This window comes from Pygocentrus nattereri, chromosome 3 (assembly GCF_015220715.1).
Source record: "Pygocentrus nattereri isolate fPygNat1 chromosome 3, fPygNat1.pri, whole genome shotgun sequence".
NCBI lineage: Eukaryota > Metazoa > Chordata > Actinopteri > Characiformes > Serrasalmidae > Pygocentrus > Pygocentrus nattereri.
Genome location: NC_051213.1, coordinates 19200943 through 19225392, shown reverse-complemented (window position 1 = coordinate 19225392; position 24450 = coordinate 19200943). Strand labels below are relative to the sequence as shown.

Sequence of the window (24450 nt, the reverse complement as noted above, 5' to 3'; positions counted from 1 at the left end):
GGAGCAGGACAGCGGTTCCCGCAGACACACACACTCACGCACACACATGCTATGTGCTCTCACTCTTGGGATTGAGAGCTGTGCTCATTAGCTCGGCTCTGGCCACCCCTACAGATTGCACCCCCTCACAGCACGACAGCAGCAACAGTGGCCCTCCTCCCAGCTGCTGCATGAAAGAGTATTGACCCAGGTACGGTGCCCTGGGCCAGCAGACGGGGCTCACAACCATGGATTTGCACACTGTTCCACTGACAGGAGATAGGAGCTTGTTTTTGAAAGATGAGTCTACATGGTTGAGCACTATGCTGCTGGCCATAAATGGGGACTGAGATGATGTGGGGTGAATTTCTGATTGAGTTTGTATGAGATTCTGTTGAGTTACTTTGCCTTGATTGGCCTGAAGAAAAGTATCATTGTAGCCACTTTGCCCTGAGCTGTTTAGACACGTATGTCAATACCAATATTTAATACCTTCCTTTAGATTACAGACCAAAAGTGTATGTGCCTTAACCCAGATGTGAGTGTGAGATGCTGGAAGTAGGTACATTTACTACTCAGAGTGTCTTGCAGAAAAACCAATAAGGGTCGAAGTTAATAAGATGCAAATAGAAATGCAATTTAGACAGCCAATCAGCAGTCTAGGTTTTGGAACAAGCAGGCTTATTGGCTCACTGATGCTGAGAACATTGACTACTTGGGTATGAAATTTGGTACTGATTCACATGGACTTTTTTGAAGCTCTGTAGTGTTGAAGTAATTTGGTCATTACAGTAAAGATATTGAATTTCAATACCTTGCCCTTCTTTAAAGGAAAGGTTGAGAAATAATAGCACATTTGTTCGTACTCACACATTTTAGACCTCCAATAATATTAGGACAATTGACTTTGCAGCTGTTGTGTTAGTTAGGTGTGATTATCTGTGGCCATATTAAGTGCCTATGACACTTAAACATCATGGGTTTTGCTTGTGGTATGTGTTAGTGGTAAGATAAAGTAAAAGCTGTCAGAAAAACAAGCCATCATGAGACTAATGGCATGTCATGGCAACCAAAGAGATTTCAGGGCCAAAGCCACTTCCGTCTTCCGTCTTCACTGGTTAAAACCAAATGATGTAAGCCAGTGTTTTGATCTCATAGACTAGATGTAATTATATACAACGCTTATGTAACCAAGCTTCTCAACATTTTTTCTCTGAAGTTAGATGTTTTGATGCTTAAAGTGGGGTGCTCCAAAAATGAAAAAAAAATTACATTTTTGGTGTAGTGTGCAAAAACTGACACTTTCAAAATGTAATGTTCACTTCCCAGTCTATACAGTCCATATATGGAAACTAAGTTGCAGAAACAGCCTGTTTAGAATTCAGTTTCTGTGATGTCATGAAAAGCAAAAACATTTTATTCAGCCTACAGCAGTTTAGTTCCACCTATTCACAATGAAATTATAAGGAGTGTTTCAGTCTGTACTGTTTTTTTTAATGGGGTGCAATACAATGTAACAAATTAGAAGAGAGATTGTTTACATGTCTTATAGGCAGTATAAAAACAGCCTGTTTAATTCTAAGAGATAAAGAGAGGTAGAATAGAATAGAATTTACAACCATTTGTCACTGTGTTTGCACACTGTGAAATTAGACCTCTGCGTTTAACCCATCCGTGCAGTGAAACACCCACATACATGCACGCTAGTGAACACACACACTAGGGGCCAGTGAGCACACTTGCCCGGAGCAGTGGGCAGCTCTATCCACGGTGCCCGGGGAGCAATTGGGTGTTAGGTGTCTTGCTCAAGGGCACTTCAGGCATGGAGTGTCAGCAAAGGGGATCGAACCAGTAGCCTTCCGGTCACAGGGCTGGTTCCCTATCCTCCAGCCCATGACTGCCCCCCCCAAGGTTAGAAAATGGTCACTTTAAAATGAATTATGTATTGTCTTAGGTACATGAAGCCACATAAATCTAAAAAGTAGAGCACAGAGAGGGAAACAAAATGCAGTTCAAAGGATAGGGATGTAGGATATGGGCTGTTTAACATTGTAAATAGTCTGGGGGGAAACATTTTAATTTGGTAATCTAACCATTGGTTATAGTTCATAACTATAGCAACTGAAAAGTACTAGAGTGTAAGGCAAAATTGCTATGGTGAATGTCCATATAACTTTGAATCTGAACTTGAATTAGAATCTGCGAAAAAATCTGAACTTTGTCAAACTTGCATAATTGAAATATTCATCAGCTGTGCTGTTATTTCTGCTTGCTTCCCACTCTGACCTTGTACATGATGGATTTTAGCACATCTATCTCAGCACTGTTGCTTTTTTGCCTCAAGAGCAGAGCTAATACAACACTCTTCTTCCCACATCTCTCCAGTCTTATCTCCCCTCCATCCCATCAGCCTGATCTGCTCTGCATTGTGTTAGGGGGGAAAACAATGCTATCTCCACATATCTGCATTAGTGTTCAGCCCAACTGCTTATCTGCACTCAGAAACAGCACACCCACTCATATTCTGGCACTAAATCCTTGAGCTCTTCATGGAAGAAAATTACCACTAAATGCTGGCTCAGGTAGGAGTAGGCCCCAATTTGAAGGCGATAGTATCATCTGGACTAAATGCACCATCAAACTCACATCAGTCCTACTTGTTAGGAGAGGAGAGAAGTTGTTTCAGCTCAAATCTGTGATTGCTGACACCCTCTTAGATGAGGGCTATTACTTCCGAACTAAGACTGATGCAGATTTAACAAATTAGTTTGTGGAGCTGTTTACATCTAAAACAAGTATAGATTGTATTATTACTCTTTTTTCCCTCACCAGTTACTTTTGTTTTTCCCATGTTAGCTGTGTTCTCAGGTGACAGTAGTGTTCATATATGAATTTCTCAAACAGAGAGAGTTTACTGTCATTAGTTCACTTGGGTTCATATCAAACCATGATTTGATATCATTCCTTAGCTTAGTCAGCTATTGCAATTTCTACACAGCACAACTGCAACTGTTGAGATTGTGTTTCTGCCAGTTACTGAAATAGTTTCTGAATAAATATATTTGTTTTCTTTCTTTAGCTGTTCAATTGCATAATTAATTATTTTGCTTCTGTACATGCTTGGTGGCTAGCTAGATTATCTTCTCATTTTAAACTTAGATAGATGAAGGATGTACTCTCATTCACATTTGACCCTAACTTGACAGTTTGCAATAGTATTCCCAGATTAGTTTGCATATAATAAATGAGTTGAAATATATTTGTGGGCAATTTTCTTATCAACATTGACAGCTGTACTGCACTGATGTAACAGCTCTGAGCTCCCTTGATGATATGTGTATACAACCTAGCACCCTCTTCTCTTAAGCTTCTCCAGTGTACAGACAATCATCTGTTGTCCTGCCTCAAATAGTAAGAAATTTTTTCATTATCTAACAACACCTGGACACATCTACACTGCACAGTACACATGAATCGACATTTTCTGACATACTCTTGTCTTTAAAATGCATATGTTAGAAGTCTTGTGTCTGGTAAGTTGGTTTCTGAAGAAAAAGCACATTTAATTGGGATTAGACAAACGGATGGAATTTTGAGTGAGTTTATTGGACTTCTGAGAGGTGGTTCATTGGGGTGTATAGATCCAGCCACTATCACCAACTATGAAATCGGCATTACATTTATGCAAATCATGCAAATCAATTTATATTTTCTTCCCTTTTCCTAACTGACACAGAGCACTTATCCACACGCGAGTGGGCAAGTGACAAAGGGTTTCAATTAAGCAATGGAAAACCAGACTCACTCATCTTCCTCTCAACCCAGCCATCAACAAAGCCCTTTTAATTAGTATTCATTAATTGCTGCGCTGTAAAATCTATGCATGCCCGTTTTTATCAAGCCATCAAAGAGCTCACTAATTGCCTCGTAATATCAGAAATAGATCCAGCACGTGTTGAAGCTATTTTCAAACAGCAGTTCAAAGCGAACGGAGGGAGTGGGTTCGATTTCAAGTCCAGGCCGCAACAAAACCTTCATTTAGGATGGGAGCAGCATGCTGTGACTAAGCCCTGTGGTTTTATTTTTAAATGGTGAGACAGTATGTGGTGTTCTTAAGAGCAGACCATAGACCAGTACTCTTCTATTAGTTCCTCCATGATTCCCAAAGGGTTTTAGCATTGCACATTTACCATTGTGACCATTTTTGAATGATTTTCTACCAAGAGCATGGAAACTTAGCTAAACTTGTTATAAAGACGAATGGACTCAGCCAAGACATTTACTTTTAGGCTAGAATACTTTTTCAAGCACTCAAGTTCAACCTCTGAAGGACTTTTTTGAGGAGTTCTGTGGGCTGCTAAAATACAGCTTTCCCAATTACTGCAAAGCCCAGTGTTTGTGCACCTGTTGGGTGCTCCAGAATGAAGTTGTTTGTTTCCATGCCATTCTGTTTTTTGTAAACAGCAACATAAATGTCAGCAAGTTAATTAAATGTCATGAAACCTCATGTCAGAGCAGATGAAACTAGCTTCAACAATACACGATTTCCCACATTGTGGGCTACCTCTGCTGTACCTCATATTAGGTACTGTTTACTGGGATTTCCCTTTGAATTGACAGAAAAGGCTTTCATCAGTTTCTGTTATTTCAGTCAAATCAAAGCATTGCAGCTAACATTCTCTAGTTGGAGCTCAGCGGTAATTATGTGCTGCATGAAGTCATATCTTACGGTGACTACTCTTGCTTCAAATTCATTTAGTCTCAAAGCTGTATGAGAAATCACTGGACACTTTTTCAGTACATTATTAGAGCTGAGGTCACCAATGGCCAGAGAAAAGAGAGTCTCATAATTGAATGTTCGGACTCCCTAAGAGACTTGATCATTTGTACTCATCTGTAGCGCTCCATGCTGATGAGGATGAGGTGAAGTGAAAAAACCAGAGAGGGAATTACAAAGGGGTGGTATGGTGGGTTGTAAGAGCCTAAATCACTTTCTTTAAAGTGATCAGGCTCAGATGTCAATGGCAGCTTCCTCATGTACTTATGAAATGACTTTTCAGAAGTACTAAGATAATGCTTCCATCTACTTTCTGTAGGACTTCAGCAAAGTATCGTACCCTTTATTAAGGAAATTCCCACTAACAAAATCAAGTGAGGCTTTTCTTTACTAAAGACTAACTAACCAAATTCTGTTCAACATTGAATGTTAATGCAGAGGCAAACATAGTTTGGCATGAAGCATACAGGAAAGAACTGAATGCAGCTACTATACTTTTGGGAGACTTTCACTGGCTGACAGAGAACTTGAATATACAGTACTACACAAGTTAGAGACCATCCTTCCTTAGACTTCCTTAGACCTAACATTTTTGGTGATAATGTGCAAATTTTCAGATTTTTTTGTATTTTCTTTTCTCAGTAATGGCTTCTTAACAGCTACACATCCTTTCAGACTAATAGTATTGAGCTGTCATCTCACAGTAGATGGATGGACAGAAACACCTGTGGATTTTTACCAGATCTGATGGATGAGTGGATCTTGATTTTCTCCCAAATGTTGGAAAACTTTAAGGCCTGTTTATCTGATGAGGAGAGTTTTGGTGCTCTACCAGGTCTAGCATGGTTGTTTTGAGCCCATTTTCTCTATCTTGCAATACTTTCTTGAATTCCTGTTTATTTTTCACATATTTTCTTTGATCTTTTTAGATGCATATAAGAAAAGTTTGCAGGATGGCTAAAGTGTGTTTTGGTAGTTGCTTGTGTGAATGTTAGTGTCTCTTTGAAGGATAACAATGTCAGTGAGTCCTTTGGAAACAGCTTTTGTTGGGAGGACACAGCTGTAACTGGTTGGTTTTAAATTGGAAGGATGGAAGATTTAAATTGGCAGTATGACTGAGAAAAATAAAAACACAAATGAAATGCTTAAATACTGATTGTATATTATACTTCCTGTTGGAGGCTTTTGAGCAATTATCTGTTAGATATATATGGCAGTCTCAGACTTGCACTGTTCTGTATGTAAAACTCCTTCCTTATACACACATTTCTGTGTGTATAAGAAAATCTGTTTTTGAAGTAGGCGTCCATCTCACTTCAGTGGTCTGTCTTAATCACTTAACTATCATATCTGGGGTACTGCATTTGTCTTCTTATAATCAGCCTTTATCAACTCTGCTATGAGGGAGTAGATATTCAGAATGTGAGTATATGGTATTCATAGCTATGTGTTAGGGCTGAATGATGTTGGGGAAAATATCACATTGGAATATTTCACATTGCAAAATGGCACTAATGATCACTGTAGTAAAGGGAAAGGGTGCGTTGAAAGGGTGAATCAAAGCAGTGGCTCAGTATTCTGGTTAGTGCTAAACAATATACCATATTACAATGTTGGTACATACTGCCGTTGCAATAACCTTCCAGTATACTGAAAACATGTTTGTAAACAATTGATGTGATGTGGTTAAGATTTAGCTTGAATTATGTCTTGTAACCAAGATTACTTTACTTTATTTACATGTTGGATTTTGTAAATGCATTCATCTAAACACAGTATGGCTTTGGTCAGGATGCTCCCAGCACATAATAAAACATTCAGCAATTGAGGCTTATTTCAGTCAAAAATCAGGCATTTGCATATTGTACACTTTTGCGACATCATTATTGCAAAGACTGATGCTGCAATAAAGATTAAAGATTGGTATATAGTGTAGCCCTACCGTGTATGTATCTCTAGACATGAATGGACTGGGCTCAAGTCCACTTGTCCATCCTCTTCTTTTTCAGCATTGTTGTCATATTATTGTGGGTTGTGTGCTTGAGATATATGGGCCAGTAAAACAGCAGCTCTAAGACAGTATCTGAGAATCTAATGGTAAAATGCTAATTGGTGTGTTAAGTTGGTCATTTCAAGTACAAGAATGTACTTTACCATGTTAGCCTTTGAAGTGAGGAAACAGGGAAGCTGAACTTGCATATTAAATGTGTTCCAGGCCTCGTTTGTGTGAGGAAAAGGGCACTGGGACAGGGTATTTTTGTAGTTTAGTTTTTTGCAGTGTTTTTCTCCACTGATTATCTCTTTCTCCCTCTGAACAGTAAGAAGGCTCAGGGTCCAGCAAGCATGATAACAAACACTACACATTCACTTCAGTTCCATCTCCCTGTGATTACATGCTGCCAGTACAGTACCCTTGCCTTCTCTCTGTGCCTTCCACTCTATTGGGTCTCCATCCGTACAATCAAAAGCAATCCGCAGCTCAGCTTTTCTTCTCACGTTGCCTTGTTGCCTGACTCTCCCAGGTCAGTCGTTAGGGCTGCTGTATTGTAAACACAGTGAGCCTCACTGAAGGGCTGAGAGCCTGTCAGGTATTGTAAAGCTGTGTTTAACACCTCTGTTCTACCTCCTATTTTTAGCAGCTTCATGCCTTTCGTACTAACAGCTTCTAGAGCTCAGGAGTAGAAACTAATCTTTTCGACTGCACTGTATTCTGAACAAGTTTGCTATATATAGTTGTTGGGTTTTTTTTTTTTTAATATAGACATTATGTTCTAATAATCAATCTACATTACAGTATTGTGAATATATACACGTTTTGATTTCTTCAAATAAAGTAATGGCGAAACTGTAAGGAAAAACTCAATAAGCAGCAATTCCATGGATTTTACTGTGAGGTTCCTGATGTTTAAATGAATGTTATGCATTGGTTTATTATAATTCACAATATTACTGTGATTTATAAGTGCACATTGGTTTTCTTAGTGTTATGACAGTGTGCAGGGTCATACTGCCACTACCACAGTTTTGAAATCAGGTCTAGCTTTATGGTTGGTTTGAAAATGTGGCATGTGCTGCACGCATGAAAGAGAACGGTTTTCCAAATGGAAATAATGTTGAGTACAGCTGTGTTGTATGTAGTGCGGCCACATCCAGAAATAAGCAAATCCACAAAGGGTTGTATACTGTATTAGAAAAGAAGGGATGTCAGGAGTGGTATTGAGGACAGGAAGTCGAAACTGATCATCTCCCCAGGTACATAACACCGTTGCCTAGTAACAGGCGCTTCGTGATGCAGGCGGGCAGACAATGGAATGGCAGTCTGGGGGGTTGACCAGAGATTGCCATAAAGTGCCTCTGCAATCTTATAAGCTCTTATGCCCCAGTAATTACTCCAAAACTTCTCACAGAAAAAGAACAAGAACTATTCATAAAATATTTTAAACTAAAGTTTCTCATGCTTTCATGTATTGCTATATTGTCTCAAACACGGGTAGGCATTTTTGTTAGTGTGTCATCTTAATCTGTTTGTCTTTTTGAGCTCACATTTAGATTTTGTTATTACAGTTTTGTTAATGCTCAGTTAGTTATTTACATACCTGCTATGCCAGTCACTGAATACTGAAGAACTGATCATCCTCTGCTAAGCATGTTCTCTTTTCACAAACTTCATCCTTGTACATTTTGTGTATGGTAGCTCAGCTTTGTGCCCTATTCTGTCTGACAGCTGACAGTTCTATACATGAGTATATAAATACACTCCTCTCAGAGATAAAGATGATGAGAGGATGCTCTTCCACTGAGGTGTCTTGTGAAGACAAATCTTCTCACGCTGATATTAGGTATAATCAGTGATGTATGTGACTCCACGCCAACTTGATTGATTCTTTACAAGACAACTCCGTGCATCATGAAATCTCCAGTTTCTATATGATTTGATTCCATTACTTTGGTATGATTTAGAAAAATACAAAAAAGGGGGCTATATACACAGGCCAAAAAATAGCACAATTGTTATTAATACTTATAATTACATAAGTGTAATCAACATTGTATTTACAGTTGACACAGCTGAATTGCCACCTTCAGATATAAGCAGTTTTATACCCTTAATTATTAAACGTGTTTTTTTTTTTCTCTGACCAGCTGTCAGTCATGTGTCAGATTAGCAGCTATGCAAGCATTCTACATCAGCATTTTGCACAGGGTTCATAATGAAAATGTGAAATTGTAAACATTATCTTTTTATGAACCAGGTTTTTTTTTTCCCTATCCAACAGAAGCTTTTGTTTCTCTTCCCACACAGATGGGTGCTGTAGACACATCTTGCTGGGATTCAGAAGAAGGTCAGAGCTTGGTGCACGTGCTCCGGAGCCTGGCCCAAAATACCAGGTGACTTATCCCAAAAAGCCAAGCTCTTTTCAGCCTCCATGGCAGCCCTCAGCCCCCTCTTAGGCCCCTGCTTTAGTTTCTCACTGCCACCCTGTGCTTTGATCCATTTTGTCAGAGGCCAAGGCACAGCAGTGTGATGAGAGCTTCCTTGAGCTGTTGCCTCTCCCAGAGATTGATACAGGCCTATTGTTGGGCTGCTCATGGCCCCCTTCGACCCCCCTCCTTTTCCTCTACTAAAATGAGAAGGCATCCCTTTGAAGTTGCACAGCCATGCTTTGGAAGCAAAGCTTTGACATTACTGCATTTTTGGCAAAGTGGTGGTAACCTGTGCTGCAGGAAAAACTAAACAAAAAAAAAAAAACACTACCGAATTAACAAGTAGCTGAACTAGTGTTGCCCAGTTAAGACTTAATTTTGTGGGCAGATAAACTTTATGCACCAAAAGAAAAAATTAATTAATTTGGGGAGAGCATCAATAATACATATGGACAAAGCCGTTATCTTTTTCAAGCAGGTCGGTACTTGGCACTGTGTTCCAATTAGCATATTCATGAGTAAACAACCGTTTTAAATTTCAGCTAATAGTATTCATGCAGAATTTTGCTCCACATAAAACATCTTTTTAATCAATAAGTTGGTGCAAGTCTGAGGAGCTACTTAAAATATTTGTGGCATTTTATACCAAACCTGCATTTGTTTGCCATCCTTTTAGCTGAATAATAAATACTAAAATAATGAAATAATGCTAATGCCTGTTTAGGTGTTTAGTCTTTGCTCACTATTGTCTCTTTCCCAGGTACCACCCAGATACCACAATGGGGTTGCTAGCTGTTGAGATTCTGGAAGGGATTGGATACCGAGATGGAAGTGGAATCCACTGAACCAGCAGTGCTCCACTGTGTTCTGTACATTATTTTGTATGTTTAAGCTGTAAACTTTAGGCACAAAGTTGTATCTGTACTGCACAGCATGTAAAAACAGCAGTCCATTTCACTGTTCATTATTAAAAAAATGGTTCTATTAATGTGTTTGTCCAAGGCATAACTACACAGATTAGATATGTTTTTCAGTACACTCTGGTTATTGCAGTTTAAGCTCCACGCTCTTCAGAGTGCACACAAATATTTACAGCAGTATTCTCAGAACATCTTGGCTCACAGATCAGTCTTAATATCAAACCTTCCACTGCCCGTCAACATTCTACACTCTTTGGTAAAGCAAATGGTTCTAAATAGAACTATTTCATGCTTAAATGGCACTTTGCATGGTGGAAATGTTCAAGATTGATGGAGAACACTGTACGTGGTTCTATTGAACACCAACAAGCATTTTTTTTTTTTTTTTTTTAAATCAAGCTATCGAATGTTAACACAAAACCATTTAAGCATGAAATTGTTCTAAACAGAACTATTCCCTTTAAAGAAGTCTGAGAAAAATCTCGAGTACATGCCTCAGACTGAGCAAAACTTGTTTTACACACCATGGTATAAAAAGGAATTCAAAAAATATATTCAAGTTACTGTTGGTGCTCGTTTAGAGCCAAGAATTTTAAATCATATCTCCAAAACTACACAACTTTACATATTCATTTAATTAGTAGCTACTGAATTACTGAAGTTGTTAATAACTGAACAATTTTTTTTTAATCATCCTGGGGTTAAGGGCACATAATACCAAATGTGTCCTAAAGCTTTAATACAAATTAAATGGGTCAAAAGTAAATCATGTACCTGGAACTTAATGGAGACTTTAAATATACTAACCTTTTTTGTAAACTGAATACTACAAGTAACCATTCCAGACTGTGCTTCATGCTGTCAAGTGCAGCAATTATTATCAAATGCACTGACCAAAAATGCCTTTGGTGTTAGTGAATTAAAACCCTGTCTTCAGTACTGAGACTGCATGGATACCCTGAAACAGAGACAGACATGAAGTTTGTCCATTATTTTATTGTTTAGCCATGTCATAACCATGTCTCCAATAAACACAGCAGGCTACAATAATTAGGGGTTCTTTTCAAAACCTTCTATAGCTACCATCAAAAAAAAAAAAAGGAAAAAGAAAAGGGAAAAAAAAAAATACAAAAAACTGGCCCCCTCTGATTGCAGACCCTTTGGAACATTTGTGACACTGGAAACAGTGATCATATTAAAGCAAGAAAGCCGATATTTGGACCATTTCTCCCATTCTTGGTTTTATACAAAAGCTACACAATGTTACACTTGATCAGAATACAATTCAACTGATTAGTGTTCTACACCATAAACTTGATAAAATCTTAATTGATGGAGCATTACCACTATAATTTAAACACAGATTTGAAAAGAATACAAATTACTGCAAAATAAAAGACGAGTATCAAAGCAAGCTAGATAAGTACCATTAGACTTAAGAATCTTTAAAAAAAAAAAGAAAGAAAACAAACAAAAAGAAAAAATAAAAATGTAATAAAAATTACAGGCAAGGCTATGGTTGAAAATTCCATCTCATGATCCACTTCTTGAGCTTTCTTTGAGTCACCCACCCAACCGAAACTCCTTTGCAGTTAAAACTCTGACCAATGAGGACCAGAACAAAAAGTTTTACTTGCTCGTGTTCCCATAGGAAACTCAGCTTGTATTAGTGTGTCAGGCACTTCCAGAGAAACTAGCCCACTCTCTTGAGACCGCTCAGCAACTCTACAGGCCAAATCACAATGTAGGTTCATTCAGATCAGACAATACAGCTGTGGAGAGACAAAGGAAGTGATTGCATTAAGAGTCAGAAGCCACACAAACAGAATTATCATAACTTCACTCACACATTCAAAATGCACAACAGATTAGTTCTGCTACCAGCATGCGTTACACCAGCCTTTGAACTTCACCACACACGCACAGTTCTTAAACACTGTTCAAAAACACAATCTCTGCCATTCATACTGAGAGCATATCTGAGTGCATTAGTGCCTCACCTAAAAAGTAATTTATTTACAGATCAGTATCAAACCAAGCCAGCTGATTACTGTCGCCTGGGGGCAGCCCATCAATCAAGTCCTGGGTGTGACCAAGGTCAGGCAGGCCATCCACAGGGTAGTCTGGTCCAGGGTGGTGTCCACCCATATCATGCTCCATCATGGGGTCCATACCCATGGCATCTTGCCCATACCCTGCAGAGTGGTAGGAGCGGTAGCTGGGGTCTGTGGACAAGGGGGTTGTGGAAAGGGAGTGGAGGAAGGAGGAGCGCACACGTACGTTAGAGGAAGCAGACCTTCAGTTTTTCATTTTCTGCCACAGCTTGTGAAAGGGATGCACTGCTGTACAATACATGTTTAAGTCCATGTTAAGCAGGTACAAGCTGCCACACTCAATGCTGTGAGTAAGAGCGTGCCTAGCACTGGTTAAGAAAATGGCTGTAAACTCACCATCCTGCCTGTAGCCAAGAGGTTCTCCCTGAGCACCAATATCCAGACCCAAGTCTCCAGTCTAAGGTGGGAGGAGGAATACAAAATAAGCTCATCTCTAAATGTGTGCTTAAACACTCATTATGATGGGTAACAAATCAACTGTACAAAGCTTTTCAAATAACACTGGACTAAATCACTTAAACAACTGATGTGAGCATTTCAGAATTATTGGTAAAAGTCATCATAAATCTACCTTGCCAAGCTCAATGTGCCCATCAGAACCTATAGCAATCTAGCGTAGGGCTTTGACCCAGGATTCATTTTATGGTAATAATCTTGTATGGGGATTGGGCAGGGTTTAGCTGGGATGAGCTGCTCTACCTCGTTCCAGGTCATGGGCTCAGTCCTGAACAGAGAGCTGGTAAGCTCCACAGACAGCCTCTTCTTGTAGTCCTGGGGTTTATCCTCCGACATGCGGAACAGCACTGCTGCAGCATATGTGGCTGTGGGGGAGAGATAGCACCATCAGTACAGCCAGACACAGCTCACCCAACCTAGCCTCTGAGGACATTTAGGTAGGGAAAAGTTCACTAAAAATATATGGATAATATATTGTCCCTGTTCACTACAGTACCCTTTTTGAACACACCTCACAGCAACAGTATCACTTGCTGCTGCTACTATGCATGATTTAATTAATTTATATTTTAACCAACTAGTGCCATATTTTAAAACAAAGGAACAGAGTAAGGAATTTTATAATGCTGTCCCTGCTTTAACATGATAAAATCTAACACTACAACTAAAACTCAACTTTACAGCACAGCAATCTAATGAGGAGTCTGACCAGTAGAGATGTCAGATCCACAACATTTGTGGCCGGTCAATTCAACAAGTAAAAAAGTGACGTCAGTTGGCAACTAGCACCAGACAGTTTACCACTCTGCAAAATTAAAATGCATGTTCCTTAAAGCACTGAAAGATCTGGTTTTACTTAAAGTTTACCTGCATAAATAAGCAATTTTATATTAATATTAAAAAAATTAAAATCAACTCACCAACACCCTCATTTCTGGAGTGAAGCAGCTCTGTGAGGGGAGCAGTGGCACCCTCTGCCTCAATAGCCTCAGCCGCCTCCTTGTCCTGGGCTAATTCACACAAGACACCTGCAGCTACACGTTGGATGTTCTCAATGGGAGAGTATAGCAGCTAGTGATAGAGAATGCAAAAGGAAATGTTTCAGGGTCACTGCTGCAGATGGTAGGCTGGAAGAAATTAGCTTAAGTAAATATCAAACCTACACATTGCTTGGTTGAACCATTAAAACAAAACATGCTTATTGGTAGGTAAGTCTGGCAAATGTGGTGGTGTGGCAACTGGTTAGAATGAGGCTAGACTAACCTGAACAAAGAGTGGAATAGTGTTGAGTCCTCTGATGACAATCCTGTTATGAATGTCTCTAGCAAGAATGTGCAGTGCTCCTGTGCAGCCCTCTACAATCTCTTCCATACGGACTCCCTCCTGCAAGACAAACCAGGTGGTGAACAAAATAAATAAATAAATAAAAACCACATCACACTGGCAAGATCTAGCACCCTTGAAACAGCACCATTTACTACTGAATAGTGAAGCAAAACTTACCACAAACTGTTGCTGTGTACCTCCCATGGAGGTGCGTCTTTGGGTGTCTTGGTGGGCTCTGACAAGCAGCTGGACCAATCGAGGGATGGCACCCTGTTCCCTAAGAGGTGCGTGGTTGGCAGGGCAAAGTGCCAGATTGCGAATCAAACCAACCGTAGCCTGAGACAGACAATGGTTTTAAACCAATCAAGACACTAGCTCTTAACAGAAAAGCAAATGTTCAAAGAGCAGCTACAGACCCAAACCTTACACCTCAAGACCCAAAGACTAATCAAGACAAGTTTTAACATGCCAAGAAAAAGCCAAAAGCAAAACTACATAGCCGCACCACTGAACTGTATTCATTACTTGATACATTTCAAAGAATATTTACACCCTGCTGCTGCCTAAAACCACAGATCAAGACTAAGCAAAAGACAGTTTATGACATCATTATTGCACCTATGATTTAGATGCTGACTAGGTAAAACCACTTATGATGAAACCCTCATAAAGAGACCATTTAGAAGACATTTGTATTGCTCAAGGCTTACCTTTATAAGAGGCCAATGTGAAGGGGGATGGAGAAGTTTGACCACCACTGGCAGACCATAATGCAGCCGCACTGCATTCTGGGCCATCTCTGCATCCTGATGTCTAGAGGTGAGGTGGCGAAGAGCACAAATAGCTGGCTCAGTAATGTCCTCTCTGTCACCAGCACGCAGGACTGTGCGCACCAGTGCCTCGATGCCGCCCACTTGGCATACCATCATCTTGTTCTTATAATTGTTGCAGGTAAGGTTGGACAGGATGCCAGCAGCACAGGTAACTACATTGATGTCATCAGAACCAAGAAGCTGAACCAGTGTTCCCAGCAAGCCCTCCATGCCTTCCTATAGGGGACAAATAAGCCAAAAAAATGTTACCGACTGGAAGCTAAACCAAGAAAAATAATTTAAAAAAAAAAAAAAAAAAAAAACATTATTTAAAAAAAAAAACAAAAAAAAAAAAAACGGACTGCTCAAATCACAATCAAAATGTCAAAAAAGCTCTGACATTTTTAGAAATGCTGCACAAGGTTTAATCCTACCACAACAATCACAAGATAAGACAATTACTCCACAACATTCTGCCACCATGCCAATGGGTAAGTAAAGTATGCTTGTGGCATTACAATCTGATGTAGCATTTGTTCATGCTTTGTCTTTTCATGGCTTTCCTTCAATGGTCAACGTCCTAACTTAACAGGGCAGGTGCTGGCAACAGCCCCCTGCCCCTTCACGGACAAAGGCAGGAATGACCGTTACCTGCAGCACATCTACTTCAGCTAAGGACGTCTTCTCCATGGAAAAAGTGGGGAGACAGAAAAACAGCGCTCATGTAGGAAGAACAGAGTAAAGTGTAAAAGAGGTGGAGGAAGGAGGAGATTAAAAGATGGGTTTTTACCTGTTTAGTTGCAGCGTCTGATAGGTTCCTGAGAGTCCACAGGCAGTTCTGAACCAGTCGCTGACTGGGATCTGTGAGGTGGAGACCCAGTGCCTGCATACCACCTGAACATAAATAGTAGATCATTAGTTTGCACAGTCTTCAGTTCAAATGAAGCTTAATCGTAATATGAACCATTATTTGTTTATGAAAGGTAGAAGTCTGGATATAAAATTGATGTATATTCAATGAATCTCAATGATTTGCACTCCAGATTAGGCTACTACAAAGCCAAGACCCATGCTTATATTGGGAAAAGCTTGGTAACTCACCAGCCTCAACAATGGCAGGCTTGTTACTGGAACATACAGAGAGCACCTTTAACACACGGCTAGTGGTCCACAGCAATTTCTCATATGTGTATGTCCTCATGATGTTTACCAGAGCCTGGGGGCCTCCACTAGCAAGGATGATGAGCTGACAAATAGAACACCGTATAAAACAACAAACGCAATACATAAAACTAAGGTCTAATGGGCAACTTTAAATGTCCAGACTTTTCAAATGACATCTGCTTACAGCATATTGTGCTACTCATAACATACTACACGGCTTACTTTGCTCTCTTGATTGCCATAGGCCAGGATCTGAAGGCAGTCTGTTGTGATGGCAAGGAATTTGACATTTGTTTTGTTCAACAAGGCCACCATCTTCTGCAAGCCACCAGCCAGACGTACAGCCATCTTGGCTCCCTCCTGGTGCAGCAGCAGGTTGTGGAGAGTTGTGATGGCATAGAACAGCACAGAGTCCACTGGAGACCTGAAGAAACCATAGCACCCACAGTCAGATTAGAAACAGCTGCACCAGTCACACAAAAAAAAAAAAATCTAAGTTTTAAATGCTGACAAGAAAACAGTCTGGATGCAGCTATGCAAAGGAATAACTGAATTAGCCTATGTAAAGACCGAGCAGTGTTGTAGAATAAGTATAAAACAAATGTATAATTAACTGAAGTAGTAATGACAACTCCATTTGATTAATGAAATGTAAATACTTGCCAACATGAATAATTTGAATGAATCAGAAAAATGGTTCATTCAAAACTATGCATTTATAATCCAAATAAGATACACCAGCTATGGTTATTGCAACCACTGAAAAGCCTAACAGTAAAGAATTAAATACTAAATGTGAAATGTAATAAGACTAACCCAAGCATTTTGACGAGAGCAGGAATGCCCCCTGATTTAAAGATAGCAAGTAGCCCCTCTCTGTGGTGGGAGAGATTATGTAGAGTGCCAGCTGTGCATCTGGCTGTCTCCACATCGTTGGTGTTCTGCATGGTCCTCACGATAGCAGACACCATCTGAGGGGAGCGCATGATAGCATGGCGCGAAGCTTCTTTCTTGGAGAGCTGATGGACCATGACTGCTGCCTTATTTACCACAACCTAAAGAACAGAAAAAAATGGGGAATATTACAGGGTTTCTTGGTACAATTAGCAAGATATTTGCACAAATTAGATGATTCACTACATTTGGAAGCAAAATGTATGAGTACTGTTAATATTATCCACGTAAAAATACAGTGAAGTCTCAGTAAGTTTTCTTCAAAATATTTTAATTCTACTTCTCATAATATCTACCTGATCCTCATCATTGAGTAGCTTTGTGAGTTCTGGGATGGCACGTGTGGCCAGTTCTGCATCATCCTGATAGTTAATGAGATTGACCACTGCATGTTTGAGCATCTGTGAGGGTTCAGCCAGGCGCTGCACATTGGTAGGGTGAGTCCCATCAAACTGTGTGGAGGGAATCTGCATTCCCTCATCCAGCGTTTCTGGGAACATGGCTGCCCTCACTCTCTGGGCTCTAGTCATGGCATACTGCCCATCAATGTCTAAAGAGATGCACAGAAAAAATTAACTGAAGTTAAGCATGACTCATTTCAAATATCTGTCACACATTTGTTTCAAACAGAAGTCAATTTAATTTAGGAAGGATTAATCTAAAGTTATTTATATTAAAGTAATCTCACCGACTCATTAAGCTTAAAAAACATCTACACCAGATATTCTCCAGGTACAGGCAACACAGTCATCAGAAGAATGCATACCTGCCACTTGGTCCTGGTTGAAGTTCTGATTAAATCCCTGCTCCCAATCATACAGCACTTGGTTATCCACATCGTCATCCTCAGGATTGCCTTTGCCACTGAGGGAGGGTGCAGTGGTAGTAGCCCCAGAATGGATGCCTGAGTCCAGATAGGACTGCTGTTGCCAGTTACTGACTGCAGCCTTGCGGTCTGGCTCCATTGCCATGTCGAGCTCCATCAGATCAGCTGTGCATGGATAAAAAAGCACAATAGCAGTTTACACAAAAATGATTGTTAATACAATAGTTTAAAAACTTTTATGGTGATCCCTTAAATTAGAAAGAGGAATTCCAGAAGCTAAAAACAGGTACAGAAAACCAATTCAGTAGATTAATAGAAGCAAATCCCTTAGGAAATTATGCAAGTTAAAGTACAAAGTTATACTTCAGCACTGTCAGCATCCACAATACAAATCTTAGAAAGGCAGGTGAGCAATTACAATTGACATTTAAGATTACCCTTTAATACAACCACTTTCAAATTTGCATGCCTTCATTTACAATCAATAATGTTTCACTCTCAGGAATAGAATAAAGTTTCACAGACTACAGCAATCATGACATCCATTTAGAAAACAGTTTTATTGAATTCACAAAAGTCAAAAATTAGTTTTGCCAAGGAATGTAGTTGAAAGGAAAAGATATGCAAGTCTGTATGTAGCTCAGACGAAAAGACAGGACAACCTTGAGATAAAACACCTAAAACAAGACTAAAATTGAGCTGGACAGGGTCTGAATATGCCAAACAAAACTTACATTGGGTCGCCATGTTCCTCACTCAGCCTGCTGCCAGCACAGCTTCCTAATCTGAAAAACACACAGCCATGGTTAATTTCACATTCAGTGCCAACACACATGAACATTACTGCTAGTTCAGCTCACAGCTAACAGTATCTCTGCATAGTCTCAAAAGAAAGTTTAAGGAGATCAATAAATAGACACGTGATTTGATTTTCATGATTACTCACTTTCAAATAGTCACTATGTATGCCCTCTGTTAAAAGATTAATTACAAATTGTATTGGTATATAAATGTCAACTGTCTGACTAATCAAGATAGAAATAAGTATTTATGAATCTATTATGTGCCTTTTAGAACATTAAATTCCTGCCATTCACAAACAGTGCGAATAGGTTCTAGCCATTCACAAGCCCACTGCCCATAAAGAGCAGTTAAAACCTATTAAAGCACAACGGCATTCAGTTACTTACTCCATGGGGGCCCAATTTTTCCCCTCCTCCTACACTGCACAACTGCAATTACCACAACACAGGCCCTGAGCCTACCTTCTCTATGCAAATGTACAACACCCCTTTCCAAACCAATGAGCAACCCAAATACTCACCTTCCTAAGAAGGCTAAGGCCAACTGCTGTTAGATAACCTGAAAATGTTAAAGGCGAAAGACTACTGAAGTCAGGGAAACCTCTATTCTGCTGAACCTATATTTAACACTCAAACGCTAGATTGCTTGGACTGTAATAAGGTCTAGCCTAAAACACAGGAAACGAACAGCATTCTGCTAGTATTTATGAATATTTGTCACGCATAGGTCTACTATTTGTAATGTCTATGCTCAAAGCACAAAGTAAAAGGCTACAAAAAGGGTCAACACTTGACTCTTCAGAGTATCTATTCTTATCTCTGAGGATTTCAGGAGAAACCCATAAATAGCAAAGCCCAAATTAGAAATGTGGTGTACAACAGTCATACAGAAGCATAACCTATAATTGTAGACTTTTCATTTATATTAATTTGTAATCAAATTTAGACCAAATGGTCATTCAGTGTAACTGGGGGGGTGGGGTGGGGGTGCCAAACCAAAGTAGCTACTACACCAGACCCCCTTTTCAGAAACCCAGAAGCCATCTCACTGTCTAAAGCAGTCCAACACCAGTCTTCATCTTCACTCATGGAGTGCTCCATTTTAGACAGCAGAGCAAGTATACTGTGTTTGTTAGAACGCTAAGTATAACAGCACTGCTGTGTGTCTGAGGCCATGGAGAGGCCATAGCAGACAGCAAGTGGCTCAGGCTGTGGGTTTCAGCATCTGGAATCAATTGTGGAGATGAAGGCAGCAGCACAGAAGCCTTTTCCATTATGTGGCATGACTCTCCCTCGCACGCAACATTACAGCACAACTTGCTACAAAAACCTTAAGCCGTCCTCTCACTCCAAAACGAGTAAAACAGCAATTCTTTGAGTTTTACTTGTTATTCTGGGTCACAAATGATTCCTAAAAGCTGCTATTGTGTTTTCCCCCTTGTAGTTAACATGGGCTTGGTTTCCCAAATGCAACTTAGAGATAAATAGATGGAACTTTATTGATCCCAGAGGAAAATTGCAGTGTGTTGGCAGCAAGAAAAATACAAAACAGAACTAAATCTAGGTGTTAATTAAAGTACAAGAGAAATAAAATAAAGTATACTCATTTACATATTTACATAGCACATTAACAACTTTGCACATTATCAACAGCAACTAAACACCACTGTTAAATGATTAGTGCAAGCATAACTTAACACTCGCTACCAGTTAAGATGATACTACAAAGCTTTTGGGAAACTGGGCTGTTATTAGTGAAACAGGCTGGTGGAATGAAAAATCTGTTACAAAAATTTAACCCACAACGTGCTTGTAATTATCCACATATGTAAAAGTTTGAATTTTTTTCTTTTCCATGTTTATTTTTTACAACAGGGAGAGCAGGGACAAGCTAAACTTGCTTTGCCTCTTCACTTCCATGGTTCTCAGTAAAACTGCCCAATTCTCCCTTTGGAAAAGGGGGAAAACAAAAAAGGCATATCTGAATACTGAAGTCACCAGCTGCAAACACTGGTGCTGAAAGTTATTCTCCGCTCATCCTGAAGACCATAAGACAGTAATACTAGAAGAATGCTGGGGTCAGCATCCCAAGGTGAACTTTTGCTCAGCAGGACATCTGAAAACAAAAGGTTTGGGATCATCCCTGCAGTGGTGGACAGTTCCCTGGCTAATCTTAAGTTTCAGTAAAGCTTACATTAGATCAATAAGACATGATAACATGCAGACTGACAAGACACCAGCAACTACACAGCCAAAAAAGATGGAGAGGGATTGAAAAAACTAAAATACAAAACGCTGAAAAGAAATTTCACACACTGAAAAGTTGTTGCTCCATGGGCATTCTGAGTTCATTCTCCTATTGATACAGAAACTGACCAGGGGTAATCAGAGTACATAAACACCCTTCAATTTTTTCAAACGTCACATCCATTACTAAACAAAATTTAGTGCTTCATGTGCTTTCTTCTCATTGGTTGTATATCAATACCTTCAGCTTTTGTACAACTCTTCATACAGGAACAATAAACTGAGCAGAAGGTTAGCTCGCCATGGTCAAATGAAGGACTCACACTGGACTGTACGCCAGTGAGCACTGGGAAAAGTGCAAGAAATAAACAGATGTTCTCACACGGCAAAGGCAGGCAGCATCTAGCGGCCTTTAAACGGTGTAGCAAGTTGGCTTCAGCTGCGGATCACTGTTCTGAAAGAAATAGCTGCGGACTTGGTGTAGAAACTTATTTGTAGACTTGTTTCAAAATTCCGCAAACCACTCAACATAGAGCAAGGCACCCAATTTAAGTGACGCAAAATCAGACGTGGTCAACGTTAAATTTGAAGTTAACCTTAATAACTAACGTTGAAATCTGACCAACTCACTGGACAGTGAGTTCAAACCGGTTACTCTTCATCTTTATTTACCATTAAAATTATTCCGTATGTCTGCGAATGCGTTACAGATCAAAGCTGAAATCGCTAGGTTAGCTAACAAAGACGAAGAACCAAACGACTTACTCAAACTGCTCCGCTGACACCCACTACGGAGCCGAGTTTTTCCGACGATAACCACGCTCTGAATGAGAAACTCAAAACACCGTAAATAAGTCGGGGAGCGGTATTTCCCAGCAAAAGGTCGTTAGACTGCTGGCCAAAAGGACTGCAAATTCACCCCAGAGTGCAGATTTCAGCATCCCCCCACCCCCACCAGCTACACCCCACCACAACCTCGGCTCAGCCAGAGTCAGATTTCACTCAAGCTCCTCCTTGACTTCCTTTCAACACACGACGGCCAAACTACACTTTAAAAAGCCTTTGTTTGCCAACCGAAAGAGCGCCCAATAAGAATTATACTTACACATGGTCCAATTTCACAAATAACGAGATTGGCTGGCAAATCCTCACTATGAGGACATGACGGTAAGACGGTTTTCGCTGTGACAAAATCTCAATCCAAACACTGGATGAACTAACGTTAAGCTAACTAACTACAAAGAACACTTGAATCATGTTAAACAACCGCACCAAAAAACGTTAAAATAAAGAAACCCAGTGCCAGCTGTTGTGTGTAACCATAGCAAAGTGAAGGATAACTTAACTAACGCCACACCAGGGGAAACACACAAAATGGAAAATGTGTTAACGCTAAAACTTTTAAATCCTCACTCGCTCTTAAAAACTCAGCCAAAAAGCCAGCTACCCAGCTCAAACAGCTCAACTGAACACACCGTAACTTTTGCCGTCCCCACACTGCGCAGAAGAAAAGGCTAAGAAAACAAAAGCTACGAAAAAAACGACTCTGCTGAGCTGCTCACCAGCCACCCTCGCACAAGCCCGAACCTGTAGTTAGCGGTGTTAGTAGCGTAGCTCTTTGCTAGCAGTAGCCCATGTTGACTTTAGAAGAGAGAGACGCTTCATTCGCTACAGTAGCTGACTAACCAATGGCAGACATACACACGAAGCTTCGAAAAAACACCTTACAAGAGCCTTTACATCGAAGCGGGCAACTACACGATTTTTTAAAAGTTCACATATTGCGTTCAACGGGAATCCTAGCCAGCTAAAACAGTTTAGCTAACTAGTGGAAGAATACACACAGGACACGGGAACCGGGTTTACCTAACCTAGCTCACCTACCCGAGAGCCAACGGTGCTGAAAAACCACCAATGCTTCACATCTGGAACACGACACTTACCTGTGTGAAACGGCGGGATACTCCTTTATCTGTCAGCAGTCTAAAGTCAACAATATCGACGACAATCCGTATACAGAATGTGTATAAATCACCCGCAGTACGCGCCACCTCCTCTGTAAATCGGGAGGGTGTTTCTGCTCCCTCTCTCCTTCAGGAGCGAAGTAAGATGGCGTCAAACCATTAGAGCAAAGCCATTATAAAAACTCCTGCGGCCGCTGTATCCTGGCGCCTTGGTTAAAGTAGATCCCCGTCGTGTTTAATTTACACGAGGGCGAAAAGGCTACAAGACTGAAAAAATCACGGATAACAAAAAATGAGATATTTTGTCGGTGATGTGGTTTCTTGGAGAGGTACTGGCTTATGAAAGAGCCTTCGATTGACCTCGTTTCTGTTTGACGACTGCGTAAGAATACATCGCCTGCAGTGCGGCCAATGGACGCACCTACTCGTTAAGGTTTATGACCGCTGCAGCGGCGAGTCCTAGAGAAGCGGAGAGGGTTGGTAGGTGTCTGTTGCAAGTGCAATCTGTCTTTTGGACAGAAGTTAAAAAGAACAATTATATCGATATGAATATTATTAGTATTTGTTAAGACAAAAGAGAGTTAGCTGTTGGGACTGGTGAGGGACTTTTCACATTCCTCTTTTTTCACTTGAGCTGTAGCACACATCGTTTGAAACAGGGCTTTAGATTAACTAGAAAGTAGTTGGAAACTGTTGAATTGTGTAGTGTTGAGTTGAATTGAGTACCTTGACTGAGTGACGGGTTAAACAGTTTAATTTGCTGTAAGTGCTCAACAGTAACGTTATTGTCCTCTGTTCTGTTTATTTACTGTTAGCAAACAGCCAAAACTCGGGTTACATGAAGTCGCCTGTGCTTGCCCCGCCTCCTGTTAGCCACCAAGCCCAGCTAGGCTGGCGAAATTAGCTCGTTTGCCGGTCATTTTACAATGTAACGTGGTTTCTGTCGACATGCGTACAAAGTACTGTAGAAAGTTCGTTTGTCTTGGATAGCTAGTACATGTTGACCTATACCTAATTTTCTAGCGCTGGACGATATATCATCTTTATCAGTGTACAGTCATATTCACACACCGTGATATGAGTTAGCATCGTCTTTAGCTGGCAGTGTTGGGAGACGGTGGTCTGTATTTGACAGGTTATGGGTGTGATATGATGTCCATAAAATAATAGTTTGTTTTCAGTTTTCTCTGCAAGTGTCCAGAACAGTTAACTGCAGTGTACTGCTTCAAATTATTTTGAAAGAACACACTAACAGTTACAGTTGACATTTGTGTAATTTTAGAGAAAAACAAAGCACAACACAATGGTCGAGTCAAAATGCGCCATGTCAGATTTGTAAGGCATTCTTTTAGCACAGTGCCAGTACTCAAGAAGCAGAAGTTCATTGACTTTATCATTGCAAATTTAAATACGATCTAATATAGTCATACTAGGAGGGATTTGTAAAATATTGCAGTGTTGAATTTTATCAATACTGCCCAGCACTAGTCTCACATGTAAGCTGGAGGCTGTACTGTATCATAGGAAATTTGTTGTTTGTCAAGCCTTTCAAAGACATTTCTTCCTGAAAGATATGTTTTAACTCCGATCATTTTGAGACACTACTTCCTCCTTGTCAAAGAAGAAGAAGGGGGGGGAAAGCAAGGTAGTTTTAATAGAATGTAAACCCACTCTGATACGTTA

General features: G+C 40.1%; 2 protein-coding genes across 7 annotated transcripts in view; one reads left to right on the top strand and one right to left on the bottom strand.

The window, feature by feature from the left end:
• Positions 1-10169, top strand: part of ulk4 (unc-51 like kinase 4) — a 117540-nt gene extending 107371 nt beyond the window's left edge. The window contains exons 36-37 of the mRNA XM_017700417.2: positions 9060-9145; positions 9942-10169. Of these exons, the coding sequence (XP_017555906.1) occupies positions 9060-9145; positions 9942-10026 (171 nt within the window). The 3' untranslated portion in view covers positions 10027-10169. The remainder of the gene's footprint in view (positions 1-9059; positions 9146-9941) is intronic.
• Positions 10170-11077: 908 nt separating this feature from the next.
• Positions 11078-24450, bottom strand: part of ctnnb1 (catenin (cadherin-associated protein), beta 1) — a 30242-nt gene continuing 16869 nt past the window's right edge. For 2 of the 6 annotated variants that reach the window (XM_017700422.2, XM_037536917.1), the window contains exons 2-17: positions 18488-18538; positions 17694-17918; positions 17224-17477; positions 16790-17028; positions 16196-16397; positions 15911-16055; positions 15600-15703; positions 15461-15490; positions 14708-15046; positions 14175-14333; positions 13935-14054; positions 13592-13742; positions 12915-13036; positions 12552-12612; positions 12102-12326; positions 11078-11873 (exon numbers count right to left, since the gene is read on the bottom strand). In XM_017700422.2, coding sequence (XP_017555911.1) covers positions 12118-12326; positions 12552-12612; positions 12915-13036; positions 13592-13742; positions 13935-14054; positions 14175-14333; positions 14708-15046; positions 15461-15490; positions 15600-15703; positions 15911-16055; positions 16196-16397; positions 16790-17028; positions 17224-17477; positions 17694-17918; positions 18488-18500 — 2373 coding nt within the window. In that variant the 5' untranslated portion in view covers positions 18501-18538 and the 3' untranslated portion in view covers positions 11078-11873; positions 12102-12117. Of the gene's footprint in view, positions 11874-12101; positions 12327-12551; positions 12613-12914; positions 13037-13591; positions 13743-13934; positions 14055-14174; positions 14334-14707; positions 15047-15460; positions 15491-15599; positions 15704-15910; positions 16056-16195; positions 16398-16789; positions 17029-17223; positions 17478-17693; positions 17919-18487; positions 18539-21568; positions 21685-22746; positions 22926-24450 lie in introns of those variants that run through there. The other 4 variants (XM_017700420.2, XM_017700421.2, XM_017700424.2 and 1 more) reach the window with 4 other exon arrangements.